General features: G+C 32.0%; 1 protein-coding gene and 1 non-coding gene across 2 annotated transcripts in view; one reads left to right on the top strand and one right to left on the bottom strand.

The window, feature by feature from the left end:
- Positions 1-2,438: 2,438 nt before the first annotated feature.
- LOC150110604 (hephaestin-like protein) overlaps positions 2,439-24,521 on the top strand; it is a 33,548-nt gene continuing 11,465 nt past the window's right edge. The window contains exons 1-6 of the mRNA XM_090402563.1: positions 2,439-2,499; positions 2,942-3,113; positions 9,758-10,005; positions 10,213-10,365; positions 15,592-15,804; positions 19,943-20,180. Of these exons, the coding sequence (XP_090258689.1) occupies positions 2,439-2,499; positions 2,942-3,113; positions 9,758-10,005; positions 10,213-10,365; positions 15,592-15,804; positions 19,943-20,180 (1,085 nt within the window). The remainder of the gene's footprint in view (positions 2,500-2,941; positions 3,114-9,757; positions 10,006-10,212; positions 10,366-15,591; positions 15,805-19,942; positions 20,181-24,521) is intronic.
- Positions 15,125-15,197, bottom strand: TRNAK-CUU (transfer RNA lysine (anticodon CUU)). The gene has a single exon. It is a non-coding gene; the product is annotated as a tRNA-Lys (tRNA).

The following is a 24,521-nucleotide window of genomic DNA, read 5'->3' as shown; positions in this document are numbered from 1 at the left end:
TATTCTCGGGCGGGATAGTGGGTCCCATCATCGCCATGAAAGTTTGTGAATGCCTTTATAGAATGATTTTAAAAAGGTCCTATGTTTTGTTTGGATTCAATTTATATTTGTTATATATATAAGAATTCAATCAGACAATTTGAGAGCTCCTAACTTTTGGTAACCGAGACAATCCAACGTTCAGTCAAGTTCTCATTGAGATATGCTGTTAGTGGATGTTGAGAAATCGGATTTTCTCTGACGTCTTCATTAAGCTGAGAACTTGAATAATTTTCCTAAAATATATCCAAGTAATTATTTCGATTTCAGTTTTGTTCAACAAAGAAAAAAAGGACAGAAAGCTTTATTATTGGACACGCGCATAGAAACATCGACCTACACAGTGTCTCGCTAATTCTGAGGTGTGTTTGTAACCTCAGTGTGATTGTTTCTGGCATCGTCAACTTCTTCCGCCCAGTTCGCAATTTCAGTAGTGGGGTTCAGTGCACGGGATTGCCATCTCTGTTTTTCTAAACGAATTCCTTAAATTAAGACAGGAAAACAAATTAATTAAATTTAGCTGCATGATTTTATTTATTTATTTATTTTTGGAGTACAATAATTAACGTGAATATATCTTAAGTGATTCGTGCGATCCTGACACTATTCATTCGAAAGTTTTTTGGAAAAATTAACAAAATTATTTTTGAATTTTAGAATTTAGATGAGCAAATTGAAGTGTTTCAGTATAGTTAAAAAATTAGATTCCAGTTTTATTAATAAGAAGATCATTCAGATATCCACAGAATCATTGAACGATTATCCAAAACTGGTGGAATTCGACTTCGGCTCTAAACACATTTTATGTACGTTGTAACTCATGCGATTCTCGTTCTAAGCAGAAAGCTCTAATAAGAAATCAGAAAAATACTACGAGTATGAATGAATCATTTGGTTTGGAATACTCAGTTTTGTTTTGTTTTGTTTTTCTCATCAAATATTTGGCATTGAGAAATTTTCATTTCTTCCTTCCTTTCTTTATTTTGTGAATTTTATTTATTGTTTAATTATTTTATTTTATTATTTTTTTGAATATCCACTCTATGTAAAGTATAATAGTGACATCCTTTGAAAGTCAAATATCGATGTAGCAAGAACAATGATCGTGGTTTCCATCCCCATCCTCAATCTTTATCTTTAAATTACGATATGATTATAATTTCATGTTATGTCTTGTAGTTTTATAAAATTTATAAATATTTTAAAATTATTGTCTATAACTACTGTACTTTATTGTAGCTTTCCACTGTAGTACTTTCTATTGTCTACGTGTCAGATAATATTCATGGAGTTTTCAGACCGCACTATTCATGAAAGCAGATTAATGTACGGCATTACATAAACAGATTGCTATTTTACACTTCGCAAGCTATATTGAGCTTTGCTGTGGAAAACTTTCCATTGGTTCTCATGTCTGCTGTGATCTGGATGATTTTATTTTTATTTTTATTTTTTCAAATAAAACTTGGGGATATAATTAGAGTCACTTATATGAAAACGTCTTACAGAATTGCTTCAGTCATTCTAAATGGTCTGAAGGTGATTAAATAGAATGTATCTCGTTTAAATTTGGGAATGTCAGAAATTTATGTTCTTCTTAACAATTTCGAAATATAAAAAACTATTTCCGGACAAGGGTCAATGAAATTTCGTTAATTAAATTTATGTACACGATTCCGATTTTTATTTTATTTTATTTATTTTTTTTTTCATTTATTTTTTATTCAAGAAACAAAAATAGGTGCAAAAGTCGAATTTGCTAGTTTTGGACGGCCATATTGTATCCGCCATTTTGAAACTTTATTGGACTTTTCCTATGGGTTTCGGTAAATATCTTTCATAACATGCCAATTTTACTTCGAGAAATTTACAAAAAGAAGTGAAATAAGATTCAAAATATTTTTAATTTCTTTTAATTTTATTAAATTATAATATTTATAATAATAATAGAATAAAAATAAAACAAGTATATGATAATAATAACAACTATTATTAAATAAATGTTATTTAAGAATAATGTTATACTGCAACTATGATAGTTGTATTAATGCAACTATGTTAACTGTTTAACATTCAATAATCAATATTAAATATGTTAGTATTTAATTTGAATTTAATATCGACATGCTTAACATAAAGATTCTTTAACACTCATTTTCAAAGAATCTTAGAAGGATGCGATTTATGTTTTTTTATTTTTTTAATGATAACACACGCAGTAACTTTAATAACTAAAGTGGTCTGCGCTGATAATGATCATTTGCAATTGTTCCATGATTCTTTGTGTGCAAATAAATATGAAAAACTGTTTTCATTAACAAGAATGTTTTAAGCCTGATTTGTTTCCGCACAGAACTGAAACCATCAGTTTGTATCCTGCGAAGTTTACCACCAGCTACATGACAGCAGCACAAGCAGGAACATGGCCCGTCCGCTGCGAGGTTGGATCCCATGCTCACTGTGAGTAACGCATCTTGAATTATCTTGATTGCTAGAAAAGAAAAAGGAGAAAATGAATAATAATTTTAAAATAAATATAAAAATATATAATAAAAGATAAACTAAACTACCATTAGTTCACTCATGTTATGATGAATGTAATATACGTTTCCAAAAACCTTTCATAAGTGGAAGCACATAAAAAAATGTTGAGAAGGAGATTCTTTGTCTACATATCCAAAGAAATAAATCACTTACTCTATAGAAATGTTCTTGAAGAAAAATATTCTCGATAATCTGTAAAGAGATATTAAACGTATTTAATCTGTGTGAATGCTTTTCTAAGAAAGCATAATGAAAAAGCGAAAACATGGATTTATCATATCATTATTTTGTAAATTAAATATTTATTTTTCTGTCTGCTGTTTAACCATTTCGGTTTTTTTTTTCCTTATTTTAACAGCGGGAATGGAAGGATTTTTTCGAGTGTGGGCGTGCAACAATAATCCTCCACAAGAACAGCAGGCATTCTCTGGTGTGGTGAGAGAACATTTCATAACTGCCGAAGAGGTGGAGTGGAACTACGCACCGTCTGGAGTGAATCGCATCACAGGAAAACCCCTCTCGCAGGATGAGTAAGTGTTTATCATTGATTTATTTTCTTGCTATATGCACTAGAACTCCATGATGCTAATGCCCGATGTCCACACACACACACACAAAGAAATTGTAGCTGATTACTAATACTGATAACAATTAACGATGATTACTAATAATTGAATGGCACTACTAGTTTGGTCCTGTCAAAAGACTTCGTTTTGTCTAAATAAACACAGCAGAAAAGATTCAGAGAAACACAGATATCAACATTACAAATAAAGTAACTGTCGTTACTGCAGATGGGATTACTCTTGTTCAAAATTGTTGTGTGCATGCTGGTTTAGTCGACTTTTGTCGAGTTTCATAGTTTACAATTAAAGTTCGCATTCTTATAGCTAGAATGGAGTATAATTTTCGTTTATTCTAGTGATAATATTGTCGGATGATGACTGTCGTTCCACTTTGTGTTTTGTAGTCTGGTTATCGTTTGACAGTCAAAAGATAATTTGACAGTCCAATCGTGAAACGGGATCTCCTATAAGTGATGTCTCTTATGTATTCTTATATATTAAGTATTTTTCTGTTTGTACCTAATACACCAAAGGCTGTAAACACTTGGGTATTTCATGAACCGTTTTCGGCTTCATCGATGGATGAAAGGATGGTAGCGTAGTGACAAATGAATGTGGTATGGATCACTTCCTGATGCAGTTGCTAAATATCCTTCTAAATAGAATTCCCACCTTCTCAGGCTACTGTTAATACCTGTACACTGGCCACCCGAACTTTTCGAATGTTTCAAGGCTACTCTGTCTGATCTGTGAAGGGGATCCGAGTTCCTGACCCCTCCTGAGACTGGAAATCTTATCTAAAGTTAAAAAGTCCTTATATTTGAGATACTTGTTCCCCTCACTTCACGAGAATTGAATCTATTTCCATTATTTACAAAAAGCACACCATATACTGTTCTTAAGACTTCTCTATAAAAATGTCTATACATCTGCTATTGTTGTTTGCTCATACTTATATTTATTTTGGACTGTTAAAAATTATTGAGCATTTTTAAAACAGGATTCTGGAGCATTAGGGAAAAAATATGATGACAACAAATGGAAATTAGAAGTAGTCAATTAGTAGTCAATTACTGTAATTGGTTAATAGTAGTGGAGACAGGGCCAAGTATCTGATAACTGTCCCGGCACTAAATTAAAAAGTCGCCCATTTGTAATAAATAAATAAATAATATAATAAAGATTAAAGAAAACACACAATAATAACACAAAACTTTTGTTGTTATTATTGCTGTTGTACTGACTTTAGAAAATTGATGACAATCACCCTGAGTAGCGAACACAGTATAAAAATTCGATTGTTGACGTAGTTATTGCTCCTCTCTGCCTGGGAAATATACGAAGGGGGGGGGGGGGGGTCCTGGAAAGTTCTGATAAACACCTAGAAACAAAAATGATATTAAAGCACCTGATATAATCACAAGAAAGAACATATCATAAAACCTTTTAACCTCCACATTTCTTTTTCTTTTAGGATATATAAGAATACATAAAATTAGTCAATTTTTGTTCTAGGTGTTTATCAGAATTTTTTAGCCCCCCCCCCCCCCTTCGTACAAATAAATTAGGACAAAAACAGAAAACTTCTGTACAAGGATGATACCAAATTCGAACATCATCGCATCAAACGTTCGTAAGTGTACTTTTGTAATTGTACAGCTTACAAAGGAAACACCATAATGTCTATAAAAAGTACAAAATATCCACAACATTTCCTTATAGACAAGACTCTCTTAACTTATCCAGGTAGAGTTTTGCTGATAGAAGCTTTGTGTTCTCAAGTACAGCTTCTGTGCCTTGACTTCTGGAACTGAGATGTTTTCATTTTCTAGGAAAAATCAGGCGTTGAAGAATCGCTGAAGTCGGCATAGCAGTTTTAATTGGCAGTTTGAAAGACCTTGGATGTGAAGAGTGTCTCGCCCATCTGACTCTTCTGTTCACATGAATAAAGAGCAGTGAACCACGTTTCAAATGTCTTTGACACTTCTGATGGAAAAGCATAATCAAGATTTAGGAATGATCTCATCACGGACACTCGGGGATTGTTTTGTATGAAAAACGAATGCATTATCCAGGATTAGAAATGACGTAAGAAGCATTATTGTTCATCACTTTTTCAAGACAATACAGAAAAGGAATGATTTTTTGCACTCATTTATGCATTCTATATTTCTGCAATTAATAATCCAATATTACTATTAAAACTTTTGTAGCAGTATAAAGTATAGTAAAATTTTACAATTTATCACACCGCGTGGTATATTTATTTCCGTGTATTGCGGGAAATAAAAGTGATTTTCTAATATTGCCAACAGATGGCAGTAGGGTAATGCATTGCTTTATTCTCGGACTAACTTAGGAAGCAAAGTGTGACAACCCTCTTTCTCATAACTTATCTTTATGTGAAAAAATACTTGGTAAAAAACCTCATAATTGCAATTTCAAAATATATTTGATCATGTAGAATAAAAGTATTTTTGCAATTTCAAATATTTAAGTTAATTTACTTTTTATTACTATAAACCTTACTATAATTCTTCTATAATCTACTCTTTCTCCCTTCAATATACCCTATTCCTCCTATGGGTTTAAATTTGGAAGAAGGCTAGTTCAGAAGCCTTAAGCTAGCAGCCCTACCACTGAACTATTCCATCATCAGGCTAGTCCCCTGACATGGAGAACATAATTCTACTTGTAAGCTGACAGAAAAAAGATAATCGGATTGAATCTATGGGAAACGACCCTGGAATGGAAAAGGGAAAACGAAAATGGAAATGACAAAATATAATACACATAGCAAACTGGAATGTTAGAGGAACAGCATATAAAGAAATAGAATTAGACTAACTATTAAATGAAAGAAACTTTAAAATAGCAGTAATCACTGAAACAAAAAAAAAAAAGAAATTAAAAGGAACTATGAGAACCGAAAATTTTAATGTGATATACAGTGGAGTCGACAGAGACCAAAGAGCACAAGCAGGAGTCATGATTTGGATTCCTAACTCCCTTTCAAAACAGTTAAAACATTATAAATTATGGAATGAAAGAATAATAGAAGCTAGAATAAAAATAGATAGAGGCTATTTAACAATAATTGGTTTATATGCCCAAGAAGAGGGAAGAGAACAGGATAATATTGATTTTTATTATCAGCTACAAAACATATATAATAAAATAAATAAAAATGATTACGTAATTTTAGCAGGAGACTTAAATGCAAGAATTGGAAACACAAAAATGAATAATAATATAGGAATACATAGAGAACATACTCTAAACAGTAATGGTAAAAAAAATTGATTGACTTTGTAGTTTATAATAACCTAAAAATAATGAATTCCTTCTATAAACATAAAGACATACATAAATATACTTGGGCAGCAAGAGGATGGAAATCAATATTAGATTACTTTATATTAAATGAAAAGACATCAAAATTTTCACTAGATGTTAGCGTTCACAGAGGATATGAAATAAGCAGTGACCACTTCCTTGTTAAAATAAAATTAAGATTACCACCTAAATGGTTACAAGTAATAAGAACAGAAAGAAAAATTGAAACATTTCTTTATAAAACTAGACTATTGAATGACACAAATGTACACTGGCTATATGAACAAAGAATTAACCAATATCTAGATAAAATAAAACAAAATAAAGAAATAGAAATAGAATGGCTTAATATAAAAACGATACTAAATGCAGCAGCAAATGAAAGCTTAGGAAAGACCAAACAATTCAATAAAAGGAAAAAAAACTGAAGATCTGCGATGATAGTCAAAGAAATAATCAAAAAGAAAAAAGAAGCCTATCACAAATGGTTAAGCAGTAAAAGATTAGAAGATGAAATAGAATATATAAAAGAATAAGAGTCATAGCTAAAAGCGAAGTCAGAAAAAGACATAGATAATCATTGAATAAATTTGTTTGTAATTTAAAACATGATTTATATAAAATAAGACCCAATGTATATAAGATTTTGAAACACTTAAATGCAGATACCAAAGAAAACATAAAATTAAACACCGAATTGAAATTAGAAGAATTTCTAAATTACTACACAGAATTGTGGACAGACAAATATTTTATAAAAGACAACCGGCAAATAATTAACGAAAATGAAAAGGAAATAACTAAAGAAGAATTAGAAATCAGCCTGAAAGAAACAAGAAACGGAAAATCACCTGGAGAAGATAAGCTAGGTTCAAAATTATATAAATACGCAGGAACAAGCTTCAAAGAAAGACTACTATTATTTTTAAATAAAATGTATTCAACTGATAACCCACCAATAGAATGGAAAAAAAGCAATTGTGATTCCTATCTTTAAAAAAAGGTAATAGAGATGACCCTAAAAACTATAAAGGTATCAGTATACTAAATTCCTGTTACAAAATATATAGCAGAATCTTAAATAGCAAACTAATGACATATTCCGAAAACTTTATTTTAGAAGTACAGAATGGATTTAGAAAAGGACGATCATGTATAGACCCGGCCTTTTGCCTAAAATTAATAATAGAGAAAAGAAGAGAATACAATTTAGAAACACGTATTGCATTTATTGACTTTGAAAAAGCATTTGACAAAGTTAAAAGAAAGATATTATTTAACATATTAAAAGAAAGACAAATACCAAATAATATCCTAAAAGCTATCACAAGTATATATGAAAATAATCAAATACAAATAAGATTAAATCACGAACTATCATATATGAGAGAGATAAACCAAGGAGTTCCGACAGGGATGTCCCCTCTCAGCACCTCTTTTTAATATCTACTTAAATGAAATAATAATAAAATGGAATAAAAATTTACATCAAGGAATTAAACTTTCTCGTACAGTAAACTTAAACACTCTCCTCTTTGCAGACGACCAAATAATAATTACAAATTCTGAAGGTAACTTACAGAAAGCTATTTTAGATCTAAATGAGATAGTCAAAGATTATGGTATGATAATATCAACGGAAAAATAAAAAACTATGGCCTTTAAAGGACAAGATCCAGCAAGAACTAAAATAGTAATAGATAACAAGATCTTAGAACAGTTGAATTCATTTAACTATCTAGGATGTATGATCACTTATGAAAATGAAAAAGATATAAACATAAAAATTGCAAAATATTTAAAAATAACAGGAGTAATTAACTCTATATTTAAACCAAACCTAGTTCAAAAACAAACCAAGCTAAAAGTATACAATACATTAGCCCTACCGGTCTTAATGTATGGAAGCGAAATCTGGACAATAAAACAAAAAGACAAACAAAGATTAACTACAGCAGAAATGAAGTTTATGAGAAAAACTGCAAAGTATACCCTATTTGATCACAAAAGTAACGAAGAAATTATGAAAGAATTAAACCAAGAACCAGTAATAGAAAAAATTAAAAAATATAAACATAAATGGATGGAATACGTTCAAAGAATGAAAACAGAAAGATTACCAGAACAAGCCTTAAAGTACAAGCCATTAGGAAAAAAGAAAACCAGGACGTCCTCTTAAACGATTCAACGATGACTTCTAAGGCCGGAGCAAGCCATGCTAGGCAAAATCCTTGATACGCATGATGATGATGATGATTTTTTTATTAAATAATTCGGCCTTTTTTATTTTAAAGATTAAAATTTGAAAAAATATTACCTTTAAAATATACTTGTATGCTTATTATTATTTATTTAACTCAAATAATTTAGTTAAGTTGCTATTTTTAATTTTCACAGGAAAGGTTAAATATTTCTTTTAATTTTTTATAAATTAAAAAAATCAAAGTAAAAATAATTTTAACAATAATATGTTTAATTCTCGTGTTGGAATGCATTTCAAATTCAATTTGCAGCATGCCAGCATTCTAAAATAATAGCAACCTGCAAACAAAAGTTGATATAGTATATTTATCGCCACTGTTATAAAACAACGATCTGAAATGTTCGATGAAAAAGACAGACGAATAAATTATGAAAAGATATCGGTTGGGTTTCAGCTACTAAAAAGAAGTGGTTATGTTGTAACTCCTATTTGCACTGGGAACGTCTGTTGTAATCCTTAGCTTTTCAATGATCGACAGCGGATTCAAATCCTACCGTGACAGGATTATCAAACATATAGAAAAAAATGTGTATCATATTATTTTCATTTACATAACAATCTACAGGATTGTATAAGAAAGATGTTCTAAAAATGGAATACTCTCTCTCTCTCTATGGTTTACCGAAATTCAATTAGTTTAACTGATTACGTAATATTGGGGATCATTAAATTTTCTGCTTCTATAAGGTTTTTGGACTCAAGCACATGAAACAGTCTGAAATGAATTTAAAACTGGATCAAAATTATGAAAATCATGGAACTTACAAGAAGGTCATCTATAAAGAATATATGGATGCCACAGTCTTTGCAGAGAGAATTTAAGTGCAAGATAAATGCAATGTATTTAAATTGATTGCCTGTCGTTCCCACTTGCTCCTACTGCAGTCTCCAAAATGTTGTGATTCATTGGAGCCAATTCCAATGGATAACTCTGTGGAATTATTACAATTAAAAATTAAGAGTTTCATTGAAGCCTTCTTCAAACTAATTAAGAATTTTATCGTTTCAGAGACAGCAGACAGTACTTTAACCAGTCAGCGCATCGTATTGGTGGAACTTACAAGAAGGTCATCTACAGAGAATATACAGATGCCACTTTTCAGAGACAAAAGACTAGGACGACGGATGAAGTGCATTTAGGAATTCTGGGACCTACAATCAGAGCCGAAATTGGAGACATTGTGAAAATAACTTTCTTTAACAAAGCTAGCAGACCGTATTCCATTCATACCCATGGCGCCTACTATCCTAAAGAAGGTGAGTTCAGATGATGCTTACTGAAACAAAAATACTTTTAATAAGTGGATGTAATGAATTATCCATTCTAAACTTAGCTTTTCTTATATACGAGACATTATTTTAAGTTTGTACATTATTTTAAGTTTGCAATAAAGCATGTAAAAAATTTAATTATTGTATTTAAAACTTCTAATATCGTTAATGGCTTCTTTTTGTCATTAATAGAAAACTTCACTAGTGTTCCTCCAGGAAAAACAGAAACTTATTTTTGGTTTATACTGGATCAATATGGACCAGGACGTCAGGATCCAGAATGTCTTGCGTGGAGATATTTTTCAGAACAAGATTTCAAAAGAGATGCGTATTCTGGACTCGCTGGTTTGTTCTTTACATGTCGACGTGGAGCTCTCGATACTAATGGGAAAAGGGTGTGTACAACACTGCTTATGCACACAGTTATTGCTCTAAGGATTGGTAGCTCTAAGAAAATTATCTGATAACAGTCAGTTGATATCATAATTATAATTTACTTAGATTTAATTAATTCAGTTTTAAGCGCTTTCTTATCATTGTATGTTCGTCTGCATGCACATAACAACGCCATCTGGTTCAAATTTCATCAAAGTCTTCCGGTTTAAAATGAAATTTAGTGTTTCGAATTTTAAAAATATCTAGAGGTTTTTGTTTGAGTTTAATTTCAGACAACTTTTACTATTTAACATATACAAAATTAAATGCTCGGGTATTGCGGCAATCCTCTAGCATGTTTAGTGTGCAGATAAAAAAGTAACTTAGTGATAATAACTGGATGAGCGTACTATCTATCTATCTCAATGGCTTTAACAGGCCTTTAAGGCCCACAACCCTCCAAGTATGCTTGGATTTCGTAACCGAAATACGAGGATAGAATGGTCACCCCTACGCCTCTAAGTATTCCTGGCTGTATCCCTGTGTGTTCAGGGGACCGATTTGCCTGCTTGCGGGATGAAAAACACCAGATAAACTGGCGGAAAAAACCCTGCTGCCCATGCCCAAGACCGGCTAACTTGGCTATGGCTGAGAAGAGCCTCAAGTTCCTCACGTCTTCGACGGGAATTGAACCTGGGACACTCCTTCCCCAATCATATGGTTGAGCGCAAATCCACTAGGCTAACTGCGCGGATTAAATGAGCGTACTGGTCTTGTAAAATACATGCAACTGACAGACTTGAAAAATACACTCCATAATCTTAACCATCCCCTCAGTAATTATAAATAAACCAATTTGTAGGGTGTCTAGAGCAGAGTTTTTTTATGTATTTATTTATTTTCGGAATGATATGCTATGATGGGGGAAAACGGGTTTTTTTTTTTTTTTTTGCAACATTGGTATTAAAAAATTATGCAGCATGTGCTGCAGTGATGATTTATTGGATTTTTTTATTTTGTTCCTTTACTTTTAACAGAGACACGTTGACAGAGAGTTTGTGCTGTTCTTCTCTGTCCTGGATGAAAACGAAAGTAATTATCTGGATGAAAACATCGAAAAATATGCTCTCTCACCTTCCACCCTCGATGATTTTGAACTTCAATTTCGATTATCAAATCGCAGGCATGGTACGTATTAACAGGAAACAGTATCACTCTTTTCTTGAAAATGAAGCTCATCTTATCAATGTCCCTACGGCGCATTTTATGTAGCGAGATTTCATGTCACCTGACATAAGTTTGTAACTTTCAAAAGTGACTAAAAGCAAAGCAAAATATCATTGTCAGTGACTGAAGCATTTAACTGTGCTAATGACATACAGCATTGCTTTTGTTTTCTAGAAGTAACTATCCCCCCCCATTAAAAAAATCAGTTTTGTTAATTATTTAGAAATCTGGACTTTAAAAAAATGGTGTATATTTCTAATTTACTTTTTCAGAAAAACGTTTTAATTTTTTTTGTTTATTTTATTTGGTTTTTATTTTATTTATTTTATTTTAGTTTTTATTTGTTGTTATTATTTATTATGTCTGTGTATTTCTTAAAAAAAACTAAAAACCATAGTTATTTTAATTTGAAAACCCAGAGAAATGTTCATTTCATTTCTACACTTCACGCCATCTTAGCTTAGCGACATTTTTTCCCCCATCGCCTATTCGACTAACTCACTCGACCATTGGTTAAAAGTTGGCTCAACTTTATAGAAGTTCAATTGTAATTTATTAGTAAACTACAATTTGCCATGTGCTGCCATCTGTTGAGCAACTCAAAATGCTTAAACGAACAATTGATTAAACAACCTAGTTACTATGTTACAAGTGACAGTTACATGTTTTTAGGACCTGTTAATGTAGGGATGGATTTCAAGAGTACTTTAATTTTTTATCAAGACTCACATGCATTACATTTCGACCTAAATTGTGTTTTATAACAGATATAAAATATAACAGAAGGTTAATATTATATATAAATTTACTAATAATTAAATACAGAAGGGAAACATTACGAAAAAAACGTCCATGAAAACTAGCATTTTTTTCCCTCGTTGTTACATTTTATGCCGGTTCTATCAAAAAGCGAGAGTTATGCTGAGAGAATTATAAATCGATTTGTGATTTTTATTTTATTATTTATTTTATTATTTATTTTATTTATTTTATTATTTACTTTATTATTATTATTTTATTTCTTTATTTTATTTACATTTTTGTTACCAAGTGATTTCAATGTTACCTCACATTTAATGATGTAAACTAAGAAAATGTTCTTAAATGATTTTTTTTTTTTTTTTTTTGAAGAAAGAGCAGGGAAAAGTAGATCTAAAATTGATATCAAACGAAAAGCCTTTTCAAAGAGAAAAATGTATAATATTTTTCAGGCTAAAAAAAAAAAAAACTGATATTAAAACTTTTTTTTTTTTTTTTTTGAAAACATCAAATATTGCTGAATACGAAAAAGTCGTTATTGATATGCGTGTTATGTTTCGAAATTTGATAGCGAGGATATCAACCTGTTTTTTTTTTTTTTTAATCATTTTTAAATCTGCAAAAATGCAAATAATTTCATTTGGAAAGATATAAAAACAGAGTTGCTTCGTTGGCACTTTTGATGCGAAGGACGTGAGGAAGATTTTTTTTTTATGAAAATAAAGCTTATTTGGTACTTTTGATAGGAAAAGTGAGTGAGCTTCTTTTAAGTCTTGAAAAAAAATGTCCCAAGAACACGAATTATTCAAGGATATTAAGAATTAATATTCTAGTATTGCTGATGCTACATCAAATATGTCTCACAGAGTCCACCTTGCTTCAACTATCAAGTACTGGAGAAGACGGGCATCCTGTGGAGTGTGCAAGTATTGACTGTAGATCCGTAGTGAAATTTGCTGGCACTTAAATTATTAATAATAATAATAAAATTACACAGCAATACTCTTGATGTTATAATAATATAATACAATATTCTAATTGATATAAGTAATAATAACATAAACAATAACAACAACAACAACAACAACAACTTACACAGCAATACTCTTGATGTTGCTAATTTCTAGAGATAATTTTACGATAAATATAGCAAAAATCGTGTAGCGATTTTTGCTATATTTATCGTAAAATTTTGCTATATTTATCGGGAAAAGAGTGAGTGAGCATGCAGCTAATATTAAGTAGTCAGAAGTCCAGATGTGTCTTTAGCGTGTTTGGCTCGTCTGCTGAATCTTGCTAGAACAAGCAACGCAGAGAGTTTCGAAATGCACTTCTTCGGTATCTTACTTGGTTATTTTATTATTATAAAATTCATAATTTTATAATTCAGATTTATAATTTCTTTGTAGCCAATGCGAAGTTTGGTCTACAGAAGAGTGTTACCTTAATCCTAGTAGTGTGCAGGGTTATAAATTGTCCGTTGAAGAGATTGTGACACTTTTTTTTTTTTAAGTAAATAAATAAATAATAAGAAATGACGCTTCGATGGTAAATTCTTCAGTCACATATTGCAACCAAATCTCACATTAAAATTATTAAAAACTTCATTAGAGAAGTGCTTGCAAATCTAGCGTCATACCACGGAATAATCAAACCTTCATTCGTTTCGGACATGTTATTATTACATATCCGAACTAATTTTAATATGCAATAACATGTTATGAAAGGTAAAAAGTATTTCAAAAATTTTAGAAATACTGAATTTTAACGAAAGCTGCTGTCGAATCATCAGTGGATAACGTTTCATTTTGTACAGGCCAACATCCGTTTTATCAAGATAATGCTGCTGCTGCACAGCAAAGTCTGCTTTGGCTTGGTTTTTGAGAATAACAATGTGAGAATAACACTTCTATTCCGACAACGCACACACACAAAGAGCATACGGAACACTATCACTTGTGTAAGAATAAATATGCCAATCATAGTTTGTTAACTGCAGGGTTTCTCATGTCTTGAATTCAAATGAACAAATGATGATTTCTCTCTCTCTCTCTCTCACGCGCACACACACACACACACACACACACACACACACACACACACACACACACACACACACACACACACACACACACACACACACACACACACACACACACACGCACAAATTTAATACACAACGCAGATAACTGAATATTACTTAAATTCTTTTTACTAATTTACGATAAACTATTACTTAAATTATTTTTAAAACAAGCGAATGCAACATCTTTCTCTTTTAATGTCTAAAAGTATGAATCTTACTAGTCTTACTAGTCTGAATGTAAACAGTTAAAAGTTACAGAATAGTGATTTGTATATATTTTGTATATAAAAACTTCTTCAAACCAATGTATTTGAATCTCGAAATTTAATTTATACACAAATTGGGAAGAGAAGACCAGCTAGACCTAAAGAGACTATTAGATTAAAAATGAGACTGGAATAGATCATAAGGTCCATACCGTATTATTATTATTATTATTATGTGACACCTCCAGGGTGTTCAAAGACTCATCGAGGGAGGGCACCTATTTTTACAACCCTCTTTCTCCACCACTCAATCCACCAATTACAACTACTAACCCAACTGCACCAACGACATCTACCGCGGCCACCACCATTAGTATTTTCTGGAGACCGGATACTCTCTTAAACACATACACAAAGGCAACAAAAATAAAAAAGTTGAAAAAAAATATAACGCCCAACGTGGGGCTCGAACCCACGACCCCGAGATTAAGAGTCTCGTGCTCTACCGACTGAGCTAGCCGGGCGCTTGTTGTTATGATTATGATGATGATAATTTGTAGATTAATGTTTTTGATTACTGATTATGTCACTCTGGCAAAAAAAGGAATTTCAACAAATTTTTACTTAAAGTCCCACAATTTGGAAAACATACTTGAGTTGTTCAGGTAAGGCAAGGAAAGTAATTTATGCAATCTGTTAACGATTAAAACTAACTAATGAGCATAAATTACTTAAGAACAAGTAATTTATATGATCTTCGTTTTGTATGGTCGTGACGGTGATAACTTATAAGTTTTTTCAATTGTTTGCAGTGATAACTTATAGTTTGCACCGCGAACAATTGAAATCGGTTTCTAATTCATATTGAAACTGCATTCATAAGGTGCTAATATTTTGCCACTAACATTTCTTTTTCAGCGATAAACGGACTGATGTACGGAAATCTGGAAGGCTTAAATATGTGTGTAGGCGAGAAAATCAGCTGGACTCTAGTTGGAGTGGGCAGATCCATAGACATCCACACAGCGTACTTCCACGGCAACACTTTCACTGTAGAAAGCATGTACAGAGACACGATAACTGTTGTTCCCAGCATTCATTACACCATCGACATGGTAGCAGAAAACCCAGGTGAGTAATTAGCCAAGAAGGTAAAAATTAAGTACGCTCCTAATTAGAATTTAATGAACATTTAAGTAGTAATCGAAACCCGACAGAAAAACACGCAACATTCTCTACCCCCACTAATGACCAAAACCTACGCTAAAATTAATGATTTCCATCAGTTTATTAATTAATATACTTCATATAAGCAAAAATAATTCTTTGCTTTCCTTCCTATAGTTATACTGTATTAACAGTGGATGCGACTTGCCAAAGGAAGAAGAGTTTGATTTTTTAATTAATGTTTTTCTTCTGTTAACTAACAATCTGCTGCTACTTAGTAACAAAAATTCATTCCAGAAAAAGCAAAAACAAAAAAAGCCCCTAATGGAAAAGAAACGCGCTCTTTTTAGCGAAGAAATGGAAAGGGTGTCCAAAGAGATATCATCACCAGCTTATTTGGAGACTGGACGCTGCACGAAAGAGATCTTATTTAGTTTATTCTGTTTATCTAACCCTTAGCTTGTCCACAATACTAATACATAGTAGGTTTCATCTTTTCCTGCATGGAGATTATAAAGATTTTCTATTCTGATTGAATATCCCCACTCACAGAAAAAATTGGCTTGAGATTATCGGTTACCATGATCTGTTGTTCCCAGCACTCATTACACCATTCAGAAAATATGAAATGCGCATAAACGAGAAGTCAGAATTGTAATAAAGCTATTCCTATAACCTTGCAACATCATTATGGACTGACGATCACTACACTCCAGAAATACCAGTGAAAATCAAAATAGTCTAGTTTGCATTTAAGAATCGTATATTGTGTGAGAATACGTTCTCGAGGTCATCAATAAGTCTAAATGTGTCTTCTTATGTTTTGCATCATGACAGTGCTAATCTTAATCAATCGATGATAAAAACTTTTTGCAACCAACTTTTGGAAGCTGAAGAGTCAATGGCGTTCATACTAGAAGTGAAAACACTCTAGTGAGGGACAATTTTTTGACTCATCTTTTTTTTTTTTTTTTTTTGAAGATTAAACTTTCGAATTCCATTTAAGTATTTTAAGCATTTCGAAAGTTAACACACGTTGATCGACGAATAGGATATCATGCTCTTCGCATTCTTTTAATTATAGCACTATCGCAGGTTCCGAAGGAAACGTTATACTTTTTTTCCCCGCTGATTGTGCGAGGGAGATAATGGAAAATGAGAGAAAACGTGATATTCTCAATTGGCAAATTGTTCATATTTCAGCTGTTGAAGAATTCTTGCCACGTAATACATTTGATCAAACGGTTCTGATCAATATTACATAACCTAATACTCGGTAAAACGCCTGAAAACAAATCCAATTATCTTTATTTTTCGATAATAATATTGATAACCAGTCATTTCTCTCCAAAAAGATTACTGCTTATTAGCGTATTTACTGTTTCGATCTTTAAATGGCAAACAGACTCCTTGATGTCAAACTTCGGCCAAAAATCATTGGTAGATTCGAGATCGCAAATGTATCCAACTCTAACAATCGTAGGTCGCAAGTATTTTTATTAAATCTTGGCTTTGTTAATAACCCTTCGGTTTTATCAATTTCAAAGCACCTTACGTTTCGTATTGAAAATATTGAATAATAATAAAATAAATAAATAAACTACACTGTAACATTTCCTTTTCCAAGGCACCTCCAATGAACAGTTATTATTATCACGCCCTACAACTTTTATTATTATTGCATGTCACATTCGGCATCCTAACTTATAATGACAAATAGATTATAATTGGACATTGAAGATTTCTAGTTGGGCAATCTAATCCTTGTTCTACTCTCTAAAGATCGCTTCCTTTGCTCTGGTTAAAAGATGGCACCGAGAGTACTCCTCGTAATCATTCTTCGCAACTCTTGAGGATGCGCATCTCTTCCGTGAGAGAGAGTTTTATTTTTCAAGAATCAGACTCTTGTTCTCTTTAATCCATTTAAATTACAAGCCTAATTCTGCACCTCGTCACAATAAGCATCTTGTCTCGTTTAATGTCGATCGAACTAATGATTAATTATTACACGAGAGGCCTGCACGGCCGCTTACCCTCTGTGGCTACAAGAGAAATCATCTGACCTAAGTAGCGTGTAACAATCGAATTCTGTGATAAATTTAACATTCTGCTTAACGATCGGATCGCAAAATAAGGTTATTGCGATTGTTATCGATATAAAAAGAAAGAGGAGGTCTTTAATATGTGAAGTGACCTGTATCTGCATTGATGTTACAAAAGCTTGATAGAAGCCTTTTACTTGATAGAAGCATGCAATGCATGTACATTTTTAGCAGCACTTTATATATATATATATATATATAAAACGACAAAATCCAAACATTAAAGAAAATGTTTTTTTTTTTTATTATTATTATTAAACTTCGGCAAGCAATTCTTTGTCGATTTAAAAATCATGAACAAAACTGGAAGAAACAGAGACAAAATAAAAGTTTAAAAAAAGCTACTTTGTAATATACGACAACACGAAGAGAAACAGAGACAAAATAAAAGTTTAAAAAAAGCTACTTTGTAATATACGACAACACGAAGAAAAACAGATTATTGCATGCGTGTCGTTTTAGTTCTCTCTCTGCATGTAAGTCTTGGTTGACCTGTCTCCGACCTCATTTTTTGCGATTATTAAACTTGATGGGGTTTTTTTCTGACAATCTGCTTGGATTTACATAAAGTGAAATATTAAGTATTCTTTTTTTTTTTTTTTTTTTCAATTTCCTCATTTGTTTTAACTAAATGTGAAATGGCCGATCTTATACGGAAGTGGAAGGAATTTTAACTTACGGAAACTCGGGTTTTTCATCTCTCGGAATAGACATATCGACCACAAAAATACACGCAGTTGACAGATGTAGGACAGAACAACCCCCAGCCTTAGTTGCTACGATTGTAATTCCAAATAACAACAGGCTCATTTGCTTAGCATAAGAAATTCGTGTTCTTTTAGTACGAAAAAATAAATAAATAGATACAAATAAATTTTCGATACAAATAAAATTTAGTGGAAGAGAGAGAAGGATACAAAAAAAAAAAAAAAATACCCATTGCAAAAAATCAAATTTTAAGTTTTCAAACATAGTACATGATCTTCCACTAATCAGATCGGTGAGTGTGTAAAATTTGTTTAATAAATCCAACTGTGCAAATTCATATAGCTGATAATCAAACAAATATTGACCTTTTTATTGTAAAAAATAATTGCATACATGCGTGACTGTTCCAGCTCTTCTCAAAGATGCTCTGTCAAGTTAATGTCAGATTCAGAGCTGCCTCTTCTTTAACCAACCGGGTCAGTCAAGCTCTCCCTTGATATGGCATTACATTTGGATACTCATTTGGGGATTTTAATTACAATTATCATATCGTATGGATTCTATTGCTAACTAGAAGAACCCCTCACACATTATCACCGCCATCACGTTTATGAGTGCGTTACTTTTAAGCTTATCACAATACAACAGGTAAAATAAATAAATAAATATTTTAATCCAACATTTCGCCTACAGTAGCTGAGATATATTTCAAGGATAATTATAGCAAAGGTGGAAAGAAAGAAAAATTTAATAGAAAATAGAATAGAATTTCAATCAAGAAACTGTCAAATATCTGAGAGAAGGTCATCATCCGTTGCAATAAAAAAAGAAATTAAAAAAAGTGGGTCGATTTGACTTTTTCCATTTTGCTTTGTTTACCTTACTTATTTTTTATCCTTGGAAATAATGCAATTATTACTGTAAGAGAGTTTTATTTATTTATTATTTTTGTACCTGTTGCGTCGGAATAAGCCATTTAAAAGTATCACACTAATATGTAGAACAAACATATTAGTATGATACATACAGAATGTACTTAGATGAAGCAAATCTAGAATCACAGTTATAAAGACTGAAAGATGTCCCCTACGATATCTTACTAAAGGACCGAAGGGGACATCTTTCAGTATTTATAGCTGTGTTTCTTGATTTGCTTCATCTATGTACATCCTGTGTATCATACTAATATGTTTGTAATTTAATTAACAGATGTTCATGACACTGCTTTATTTGTTTATTATTTCCTATTTAGTTACTTTATTTGTTGATTTATTCACTGGTTTCTTGAGTAGGCAATTGGCTTGTAGAATGCCGAACTAATTCTCATCTGAAGGGTGGTATGCGAACCTTTTATCATGTACAAGACTGTGATAATAGATTGAAGAATAAAAACACCGTCTACTATAAAACTTCAGGGACTGGATCAAACATCAACATCCGACAGTATTACATTGCCGCTGTGGAACAGGAATGGAACTATGCTCCCAAAGATATCTTCATCATAACTGGAGAGAGTCTCTTAGAAAATGAGTAAGTTCCTCTTCTTATATGTTTGATCATAACCTACGTCAATTCTTTTTTTTTTTTTTTTGTATTACCTCTTCATATGTCTGCATTTCTCACACATCTCAACTCGTAATTTGAGGGATTCAATTAATCAAATTAATCAAACATTAATATCAGAACGAAGTGCTCACCTATTTATTACTGGTATTAATAATTAGCAGAATTTATCCTTTGTGTGAAACAATGCCGCATCGTTAAATGAATAAATTGATCCTTCTTCTCTTTATCATCACAATGTAAAACACAGATTTATTCCATCTACCTCTCTGTCTTATACAAGATATCACATTATGAAAATGAACTAATTTTTCTTTTATGAAAGAATAGTTTGTAATACAAGGCATGAGGAGGAACAACTCTTCCATCATCTGTTCTTATATATTTTAGTTTATATGAAGTGAATATTTCGTTAAAACATATTCAATTTTTTGTAATTTATAATAATTATATAAAATTATAAATAATTTATTATATATGCAACATTTTCTTAATAATTAGTTAATTTATTTTTTATAATTTTTATTTTAATAAAATAAATTAAAACACCATTATTATTATTATTATTATTATTATTATTATTATTATTATTATTATTATATGACTATAATGGACGAAGAAATAGTCACCCACGAAATAAGAAAAACAGGCTGGGAACACCTGGCATCAGATTCAGCAGATACCTTATACAAAAACATTAAACTCACACTGGAGGAAATATATAAGAAAGCTACAAAGAAAGTCAGAATTCGTTCAAAAACAACACAAAATCCTTGGATAACACAAAACTTAATCCTTGAAATAAACAAAAAGAACGCATTATAGAAAGAATTAAAGCGATATCCAAATACCACAGCTTTAAAAACTGAATATAAGATAACAAGGAATCGCCTTACAACACAAATCAGAAATGCAAAAAGAAGCTACTACAGAGACAAAATAACCTCTGCACAAAACAACATGAAACAAACCTGGCATCTGATCAATGAGATACTAGATTTTGTTCCCAACTACCGCCTCCGAAACCATAAAACACATCTTCATGAAATACGCAAAACCTATCCAACAAACTTTGCAGAATCCATCCAAGAACTACACAGAAATATTCCCCCAATCACAAAACGTGACTCTCCATTTGGACCACAATCAAAACAGACATTATGGTTCCCAACCATAAAAGAAGCAGAACTTCTCTCTGCAATACATCAAATCAAACCAAACAAAGGCCCAGGAATTCATTGTATAAGACCTAAAGATATAAAGCTACATGCAACTAGTTTAAGTCCTATCCTACTAAAATTAATAAATAAAATATTTAAAACAGGACAGATACCAAGTATGCTAAAGACCGCAATAATTACACCCATATATAAACATGGAAAAAGAAATTTAATCAGCAATTACCGATCCATAGCAACATTACCAATTATCAATCAAATAATGGAGCGGATCATACTGAAGAAACTCACAGCATACACAGAGACCTTTCTTATTATCCCCAAAACACAATATGGTTTTCAGAAAAATAATGGAACAACAGCTCTCTTGGAAGACTTTACAGACGTAATTAATACTGCCTTAGACAAAAACAAAAATTGCCATGGGAGTCGTTATTGATCTAACTAAAGCATTCGATACACTCAGACATCAAACCTTGTTAGAAACACTGAGGCATATTAGAATAGACGGGCCTCTTCACAGGTGGTTTACAAACTACCTTCAAAATAGAAATCATATCACACGTATCGGGTCAAACCCAAGCAGAGAACTACCAGTAACCTGTGGAGTGTCACAGGGAGCTGTACTCTCCCCAACTCTATACAACATTTATACGCACGATATTAATCATCTGCCACTCAAAGGTAAGATATTCCAATACGCAGACGGTACAGCAATAATATCCATCCATAATAACGCAAGTATAGCCCAAACAAATATGCAACATGACATAAATCTGATCATAGACTGGTTCACGAAAAACTCCATACACCTAAACTCAGAAAAGACAAAATTAATGATATTCAGAAATCTACTGACTCGACCAGTTGATAACAAATATATAACCATCCAACATCCACTTTCCAACATAAAAAACACACAGAATAGCAAAACCACTACAATCACTCAGGTTGAAACAATACGATACCTTGGAATTTACTTCGATGCAGATATGAACTGGAATAGCCACATAAACCATCTACACAACAAACTCCCAACAATAAGTGGCAAACTCTACAGGTTAAAAGACATATTTCCCATATGCCTAAAAACACTAATGTACAAAGCACTATGCTAAAATATACTAAGATACGCTATAACAACGTATGCTTTCTGTGCACCTTACAAATTAAATAGATTAATGTCGCTACAGTACAAAATGATAAAACTGATCTTTTGGGAACAAAGAGAAAATAACGATCTTATATGCATTGCAATGTCAGAACACAAAATACTGACAGCAAAACATTTATGTCACTATGCAGCTTTGTTAAAACATTATTTCAATGCCAACTACAGGACAGTCAGAAATACATACCGTATAACAAGACCTCACACAACTAATTATATCACATATAAATACAATAATCACTACGGAAAGGCCACGCGAAACTTTTACATCCCAGACATGATAAACAAATTACCTTTTGAATACAGAAACCTTACAAACTACAATAGCCTGAAAAGAGCTCTAAGGACATACTATGAACAAGAAACACGCACCCAAAATACCATACAAACTTAATGAAACCCAATATATTCGTTCAGGCTTCCAGTTCAGCGACGCATCAATACATTCCGAGTTTGTTTATTATTTTGTGTGTGTGTGTGTGTGTGTGTGTGTGTGTGTGTGTGTGTGTGTGTGTGTGTGTGTGTGTGTGTGTGTGTGTGTGTGTGTGTGTGTGTGTGTGTGTGTGTGTGTGTGTGTGTGTGTGTGTGTGTGTGTGTGTGTGTGTGTGTGTGTGTGTGTGTGTGTGTGTGCGTGCGTGCGTGCGTGCGTGCGTGCGTGCGTGCGTGCGTGCGTTCGTACGTGTTTGTGCGTGCGTGTCTGTGTGTGTGTGTGCATGTGTGCGCGCAGCAAAAAAACCAATAAATTATAATCAACTGGTGTCATCCTCAGATAAGCTTACATTTAAGCTTCGAGGATGAAAGCAGAGAAATTAGTTCTCATCCGAGATGTATCATATGTAACCAAATACATGTAATGTACGTATCACATGTAAACCAATGTATGTAATGTATCATATGTAATCAAATGTATGTAATAACTGTAACAAAAGTATGCAATATAGAGGTGATTATATCCATTGATATTATATATATAGAGCGTAAAATTGGAAACAAACATCTGTAATAATCATCATTATGAATATTATAATAATATATGTTGTAAACAGTTATTGTTATTATTATTATTTAAAAAAACTTTATTTACGAGAAAGTATTTGTTATGCATAATTGTGTTCCTATAATGTATGTAATTTATCTGAGAAATAGTAAAAATGTTAAAAAAATTATTAGAATTATTATGGCATAATTACTACAATAACAAAATGATATATTTCGTAAACTAACTCTGACAGGATTGAGGTGTCTTCATACACTGGTGTAGAAACTCTCCAGATTTTTTTGTGATCCATAGTGCAAGTGATTCCGCTTTTACACGGATCAATCGTGCCGCCGAATGTCAAAATAGCAACTGTTTGTAGTAACAGCAGAAAGTGAAGTGTCGTAAGTCCTCGGTTCAAGAATTCAAGTTCTTGGTTGCTGTGCATAGGTAATTAGGTTAGAAATACAAACAGTAGCCAGTAAACGATGTACGAGTCGTATGTATATTATGCAGTGTATTATATATGGCATTGTCACTTTATACATATAAGATGAGGTTGTCATACATCGAATGATAAAGGATTTCATAAGATTTTTTTCAGAATAATTTTCCAGGAATGTACAATGTAAGCCTGAATTGGTTTGAAAAAAATCCCTTGAAAAAAAAAATAATAAAATAAATAAATAAATAAATACCTAAATTAAACTAAAAATTAGCAAAGATAGTACAGATCGTACTTCGACATTATTTGAATGAATATTCTTGGAAGACATCTGTTTCGGTTCATTGTCGTACATAAATTAAAATTATAAACATGTGAAATATGGAATAAAAGAAAGAAAAAGAAAAACTTTTCTCTTCAACATATATATATATATAAATTGTGTGGAATGGAGGAGCTAGTAACTTCTTATCATGAGTATATGGATAGTAAAATGTTGCCCTTAATGATATGTTTCTTGCACGTGTGAAATAAATAA

Source organism: Typopeltis vanoorti, chromosome 1 (assembly GCF_054136105.1).
Source record: "Typopeltis vanoorti isolate ZY-2024b chromosome 1, IOZ_Tvanoo_1.0, whole genome shotgun sequence".
Classification (NCBI taxonomy): domain Eukaryota; kingdom Metazoa; phylum Arthropoda; class Arachnida; order Uropygi; family Thelyphonidae; genus Typopeltis; species Typopeltis vanoorti.
This window is presented reverse-complemented; position numbering and strand designations above follow the sequence as displayed.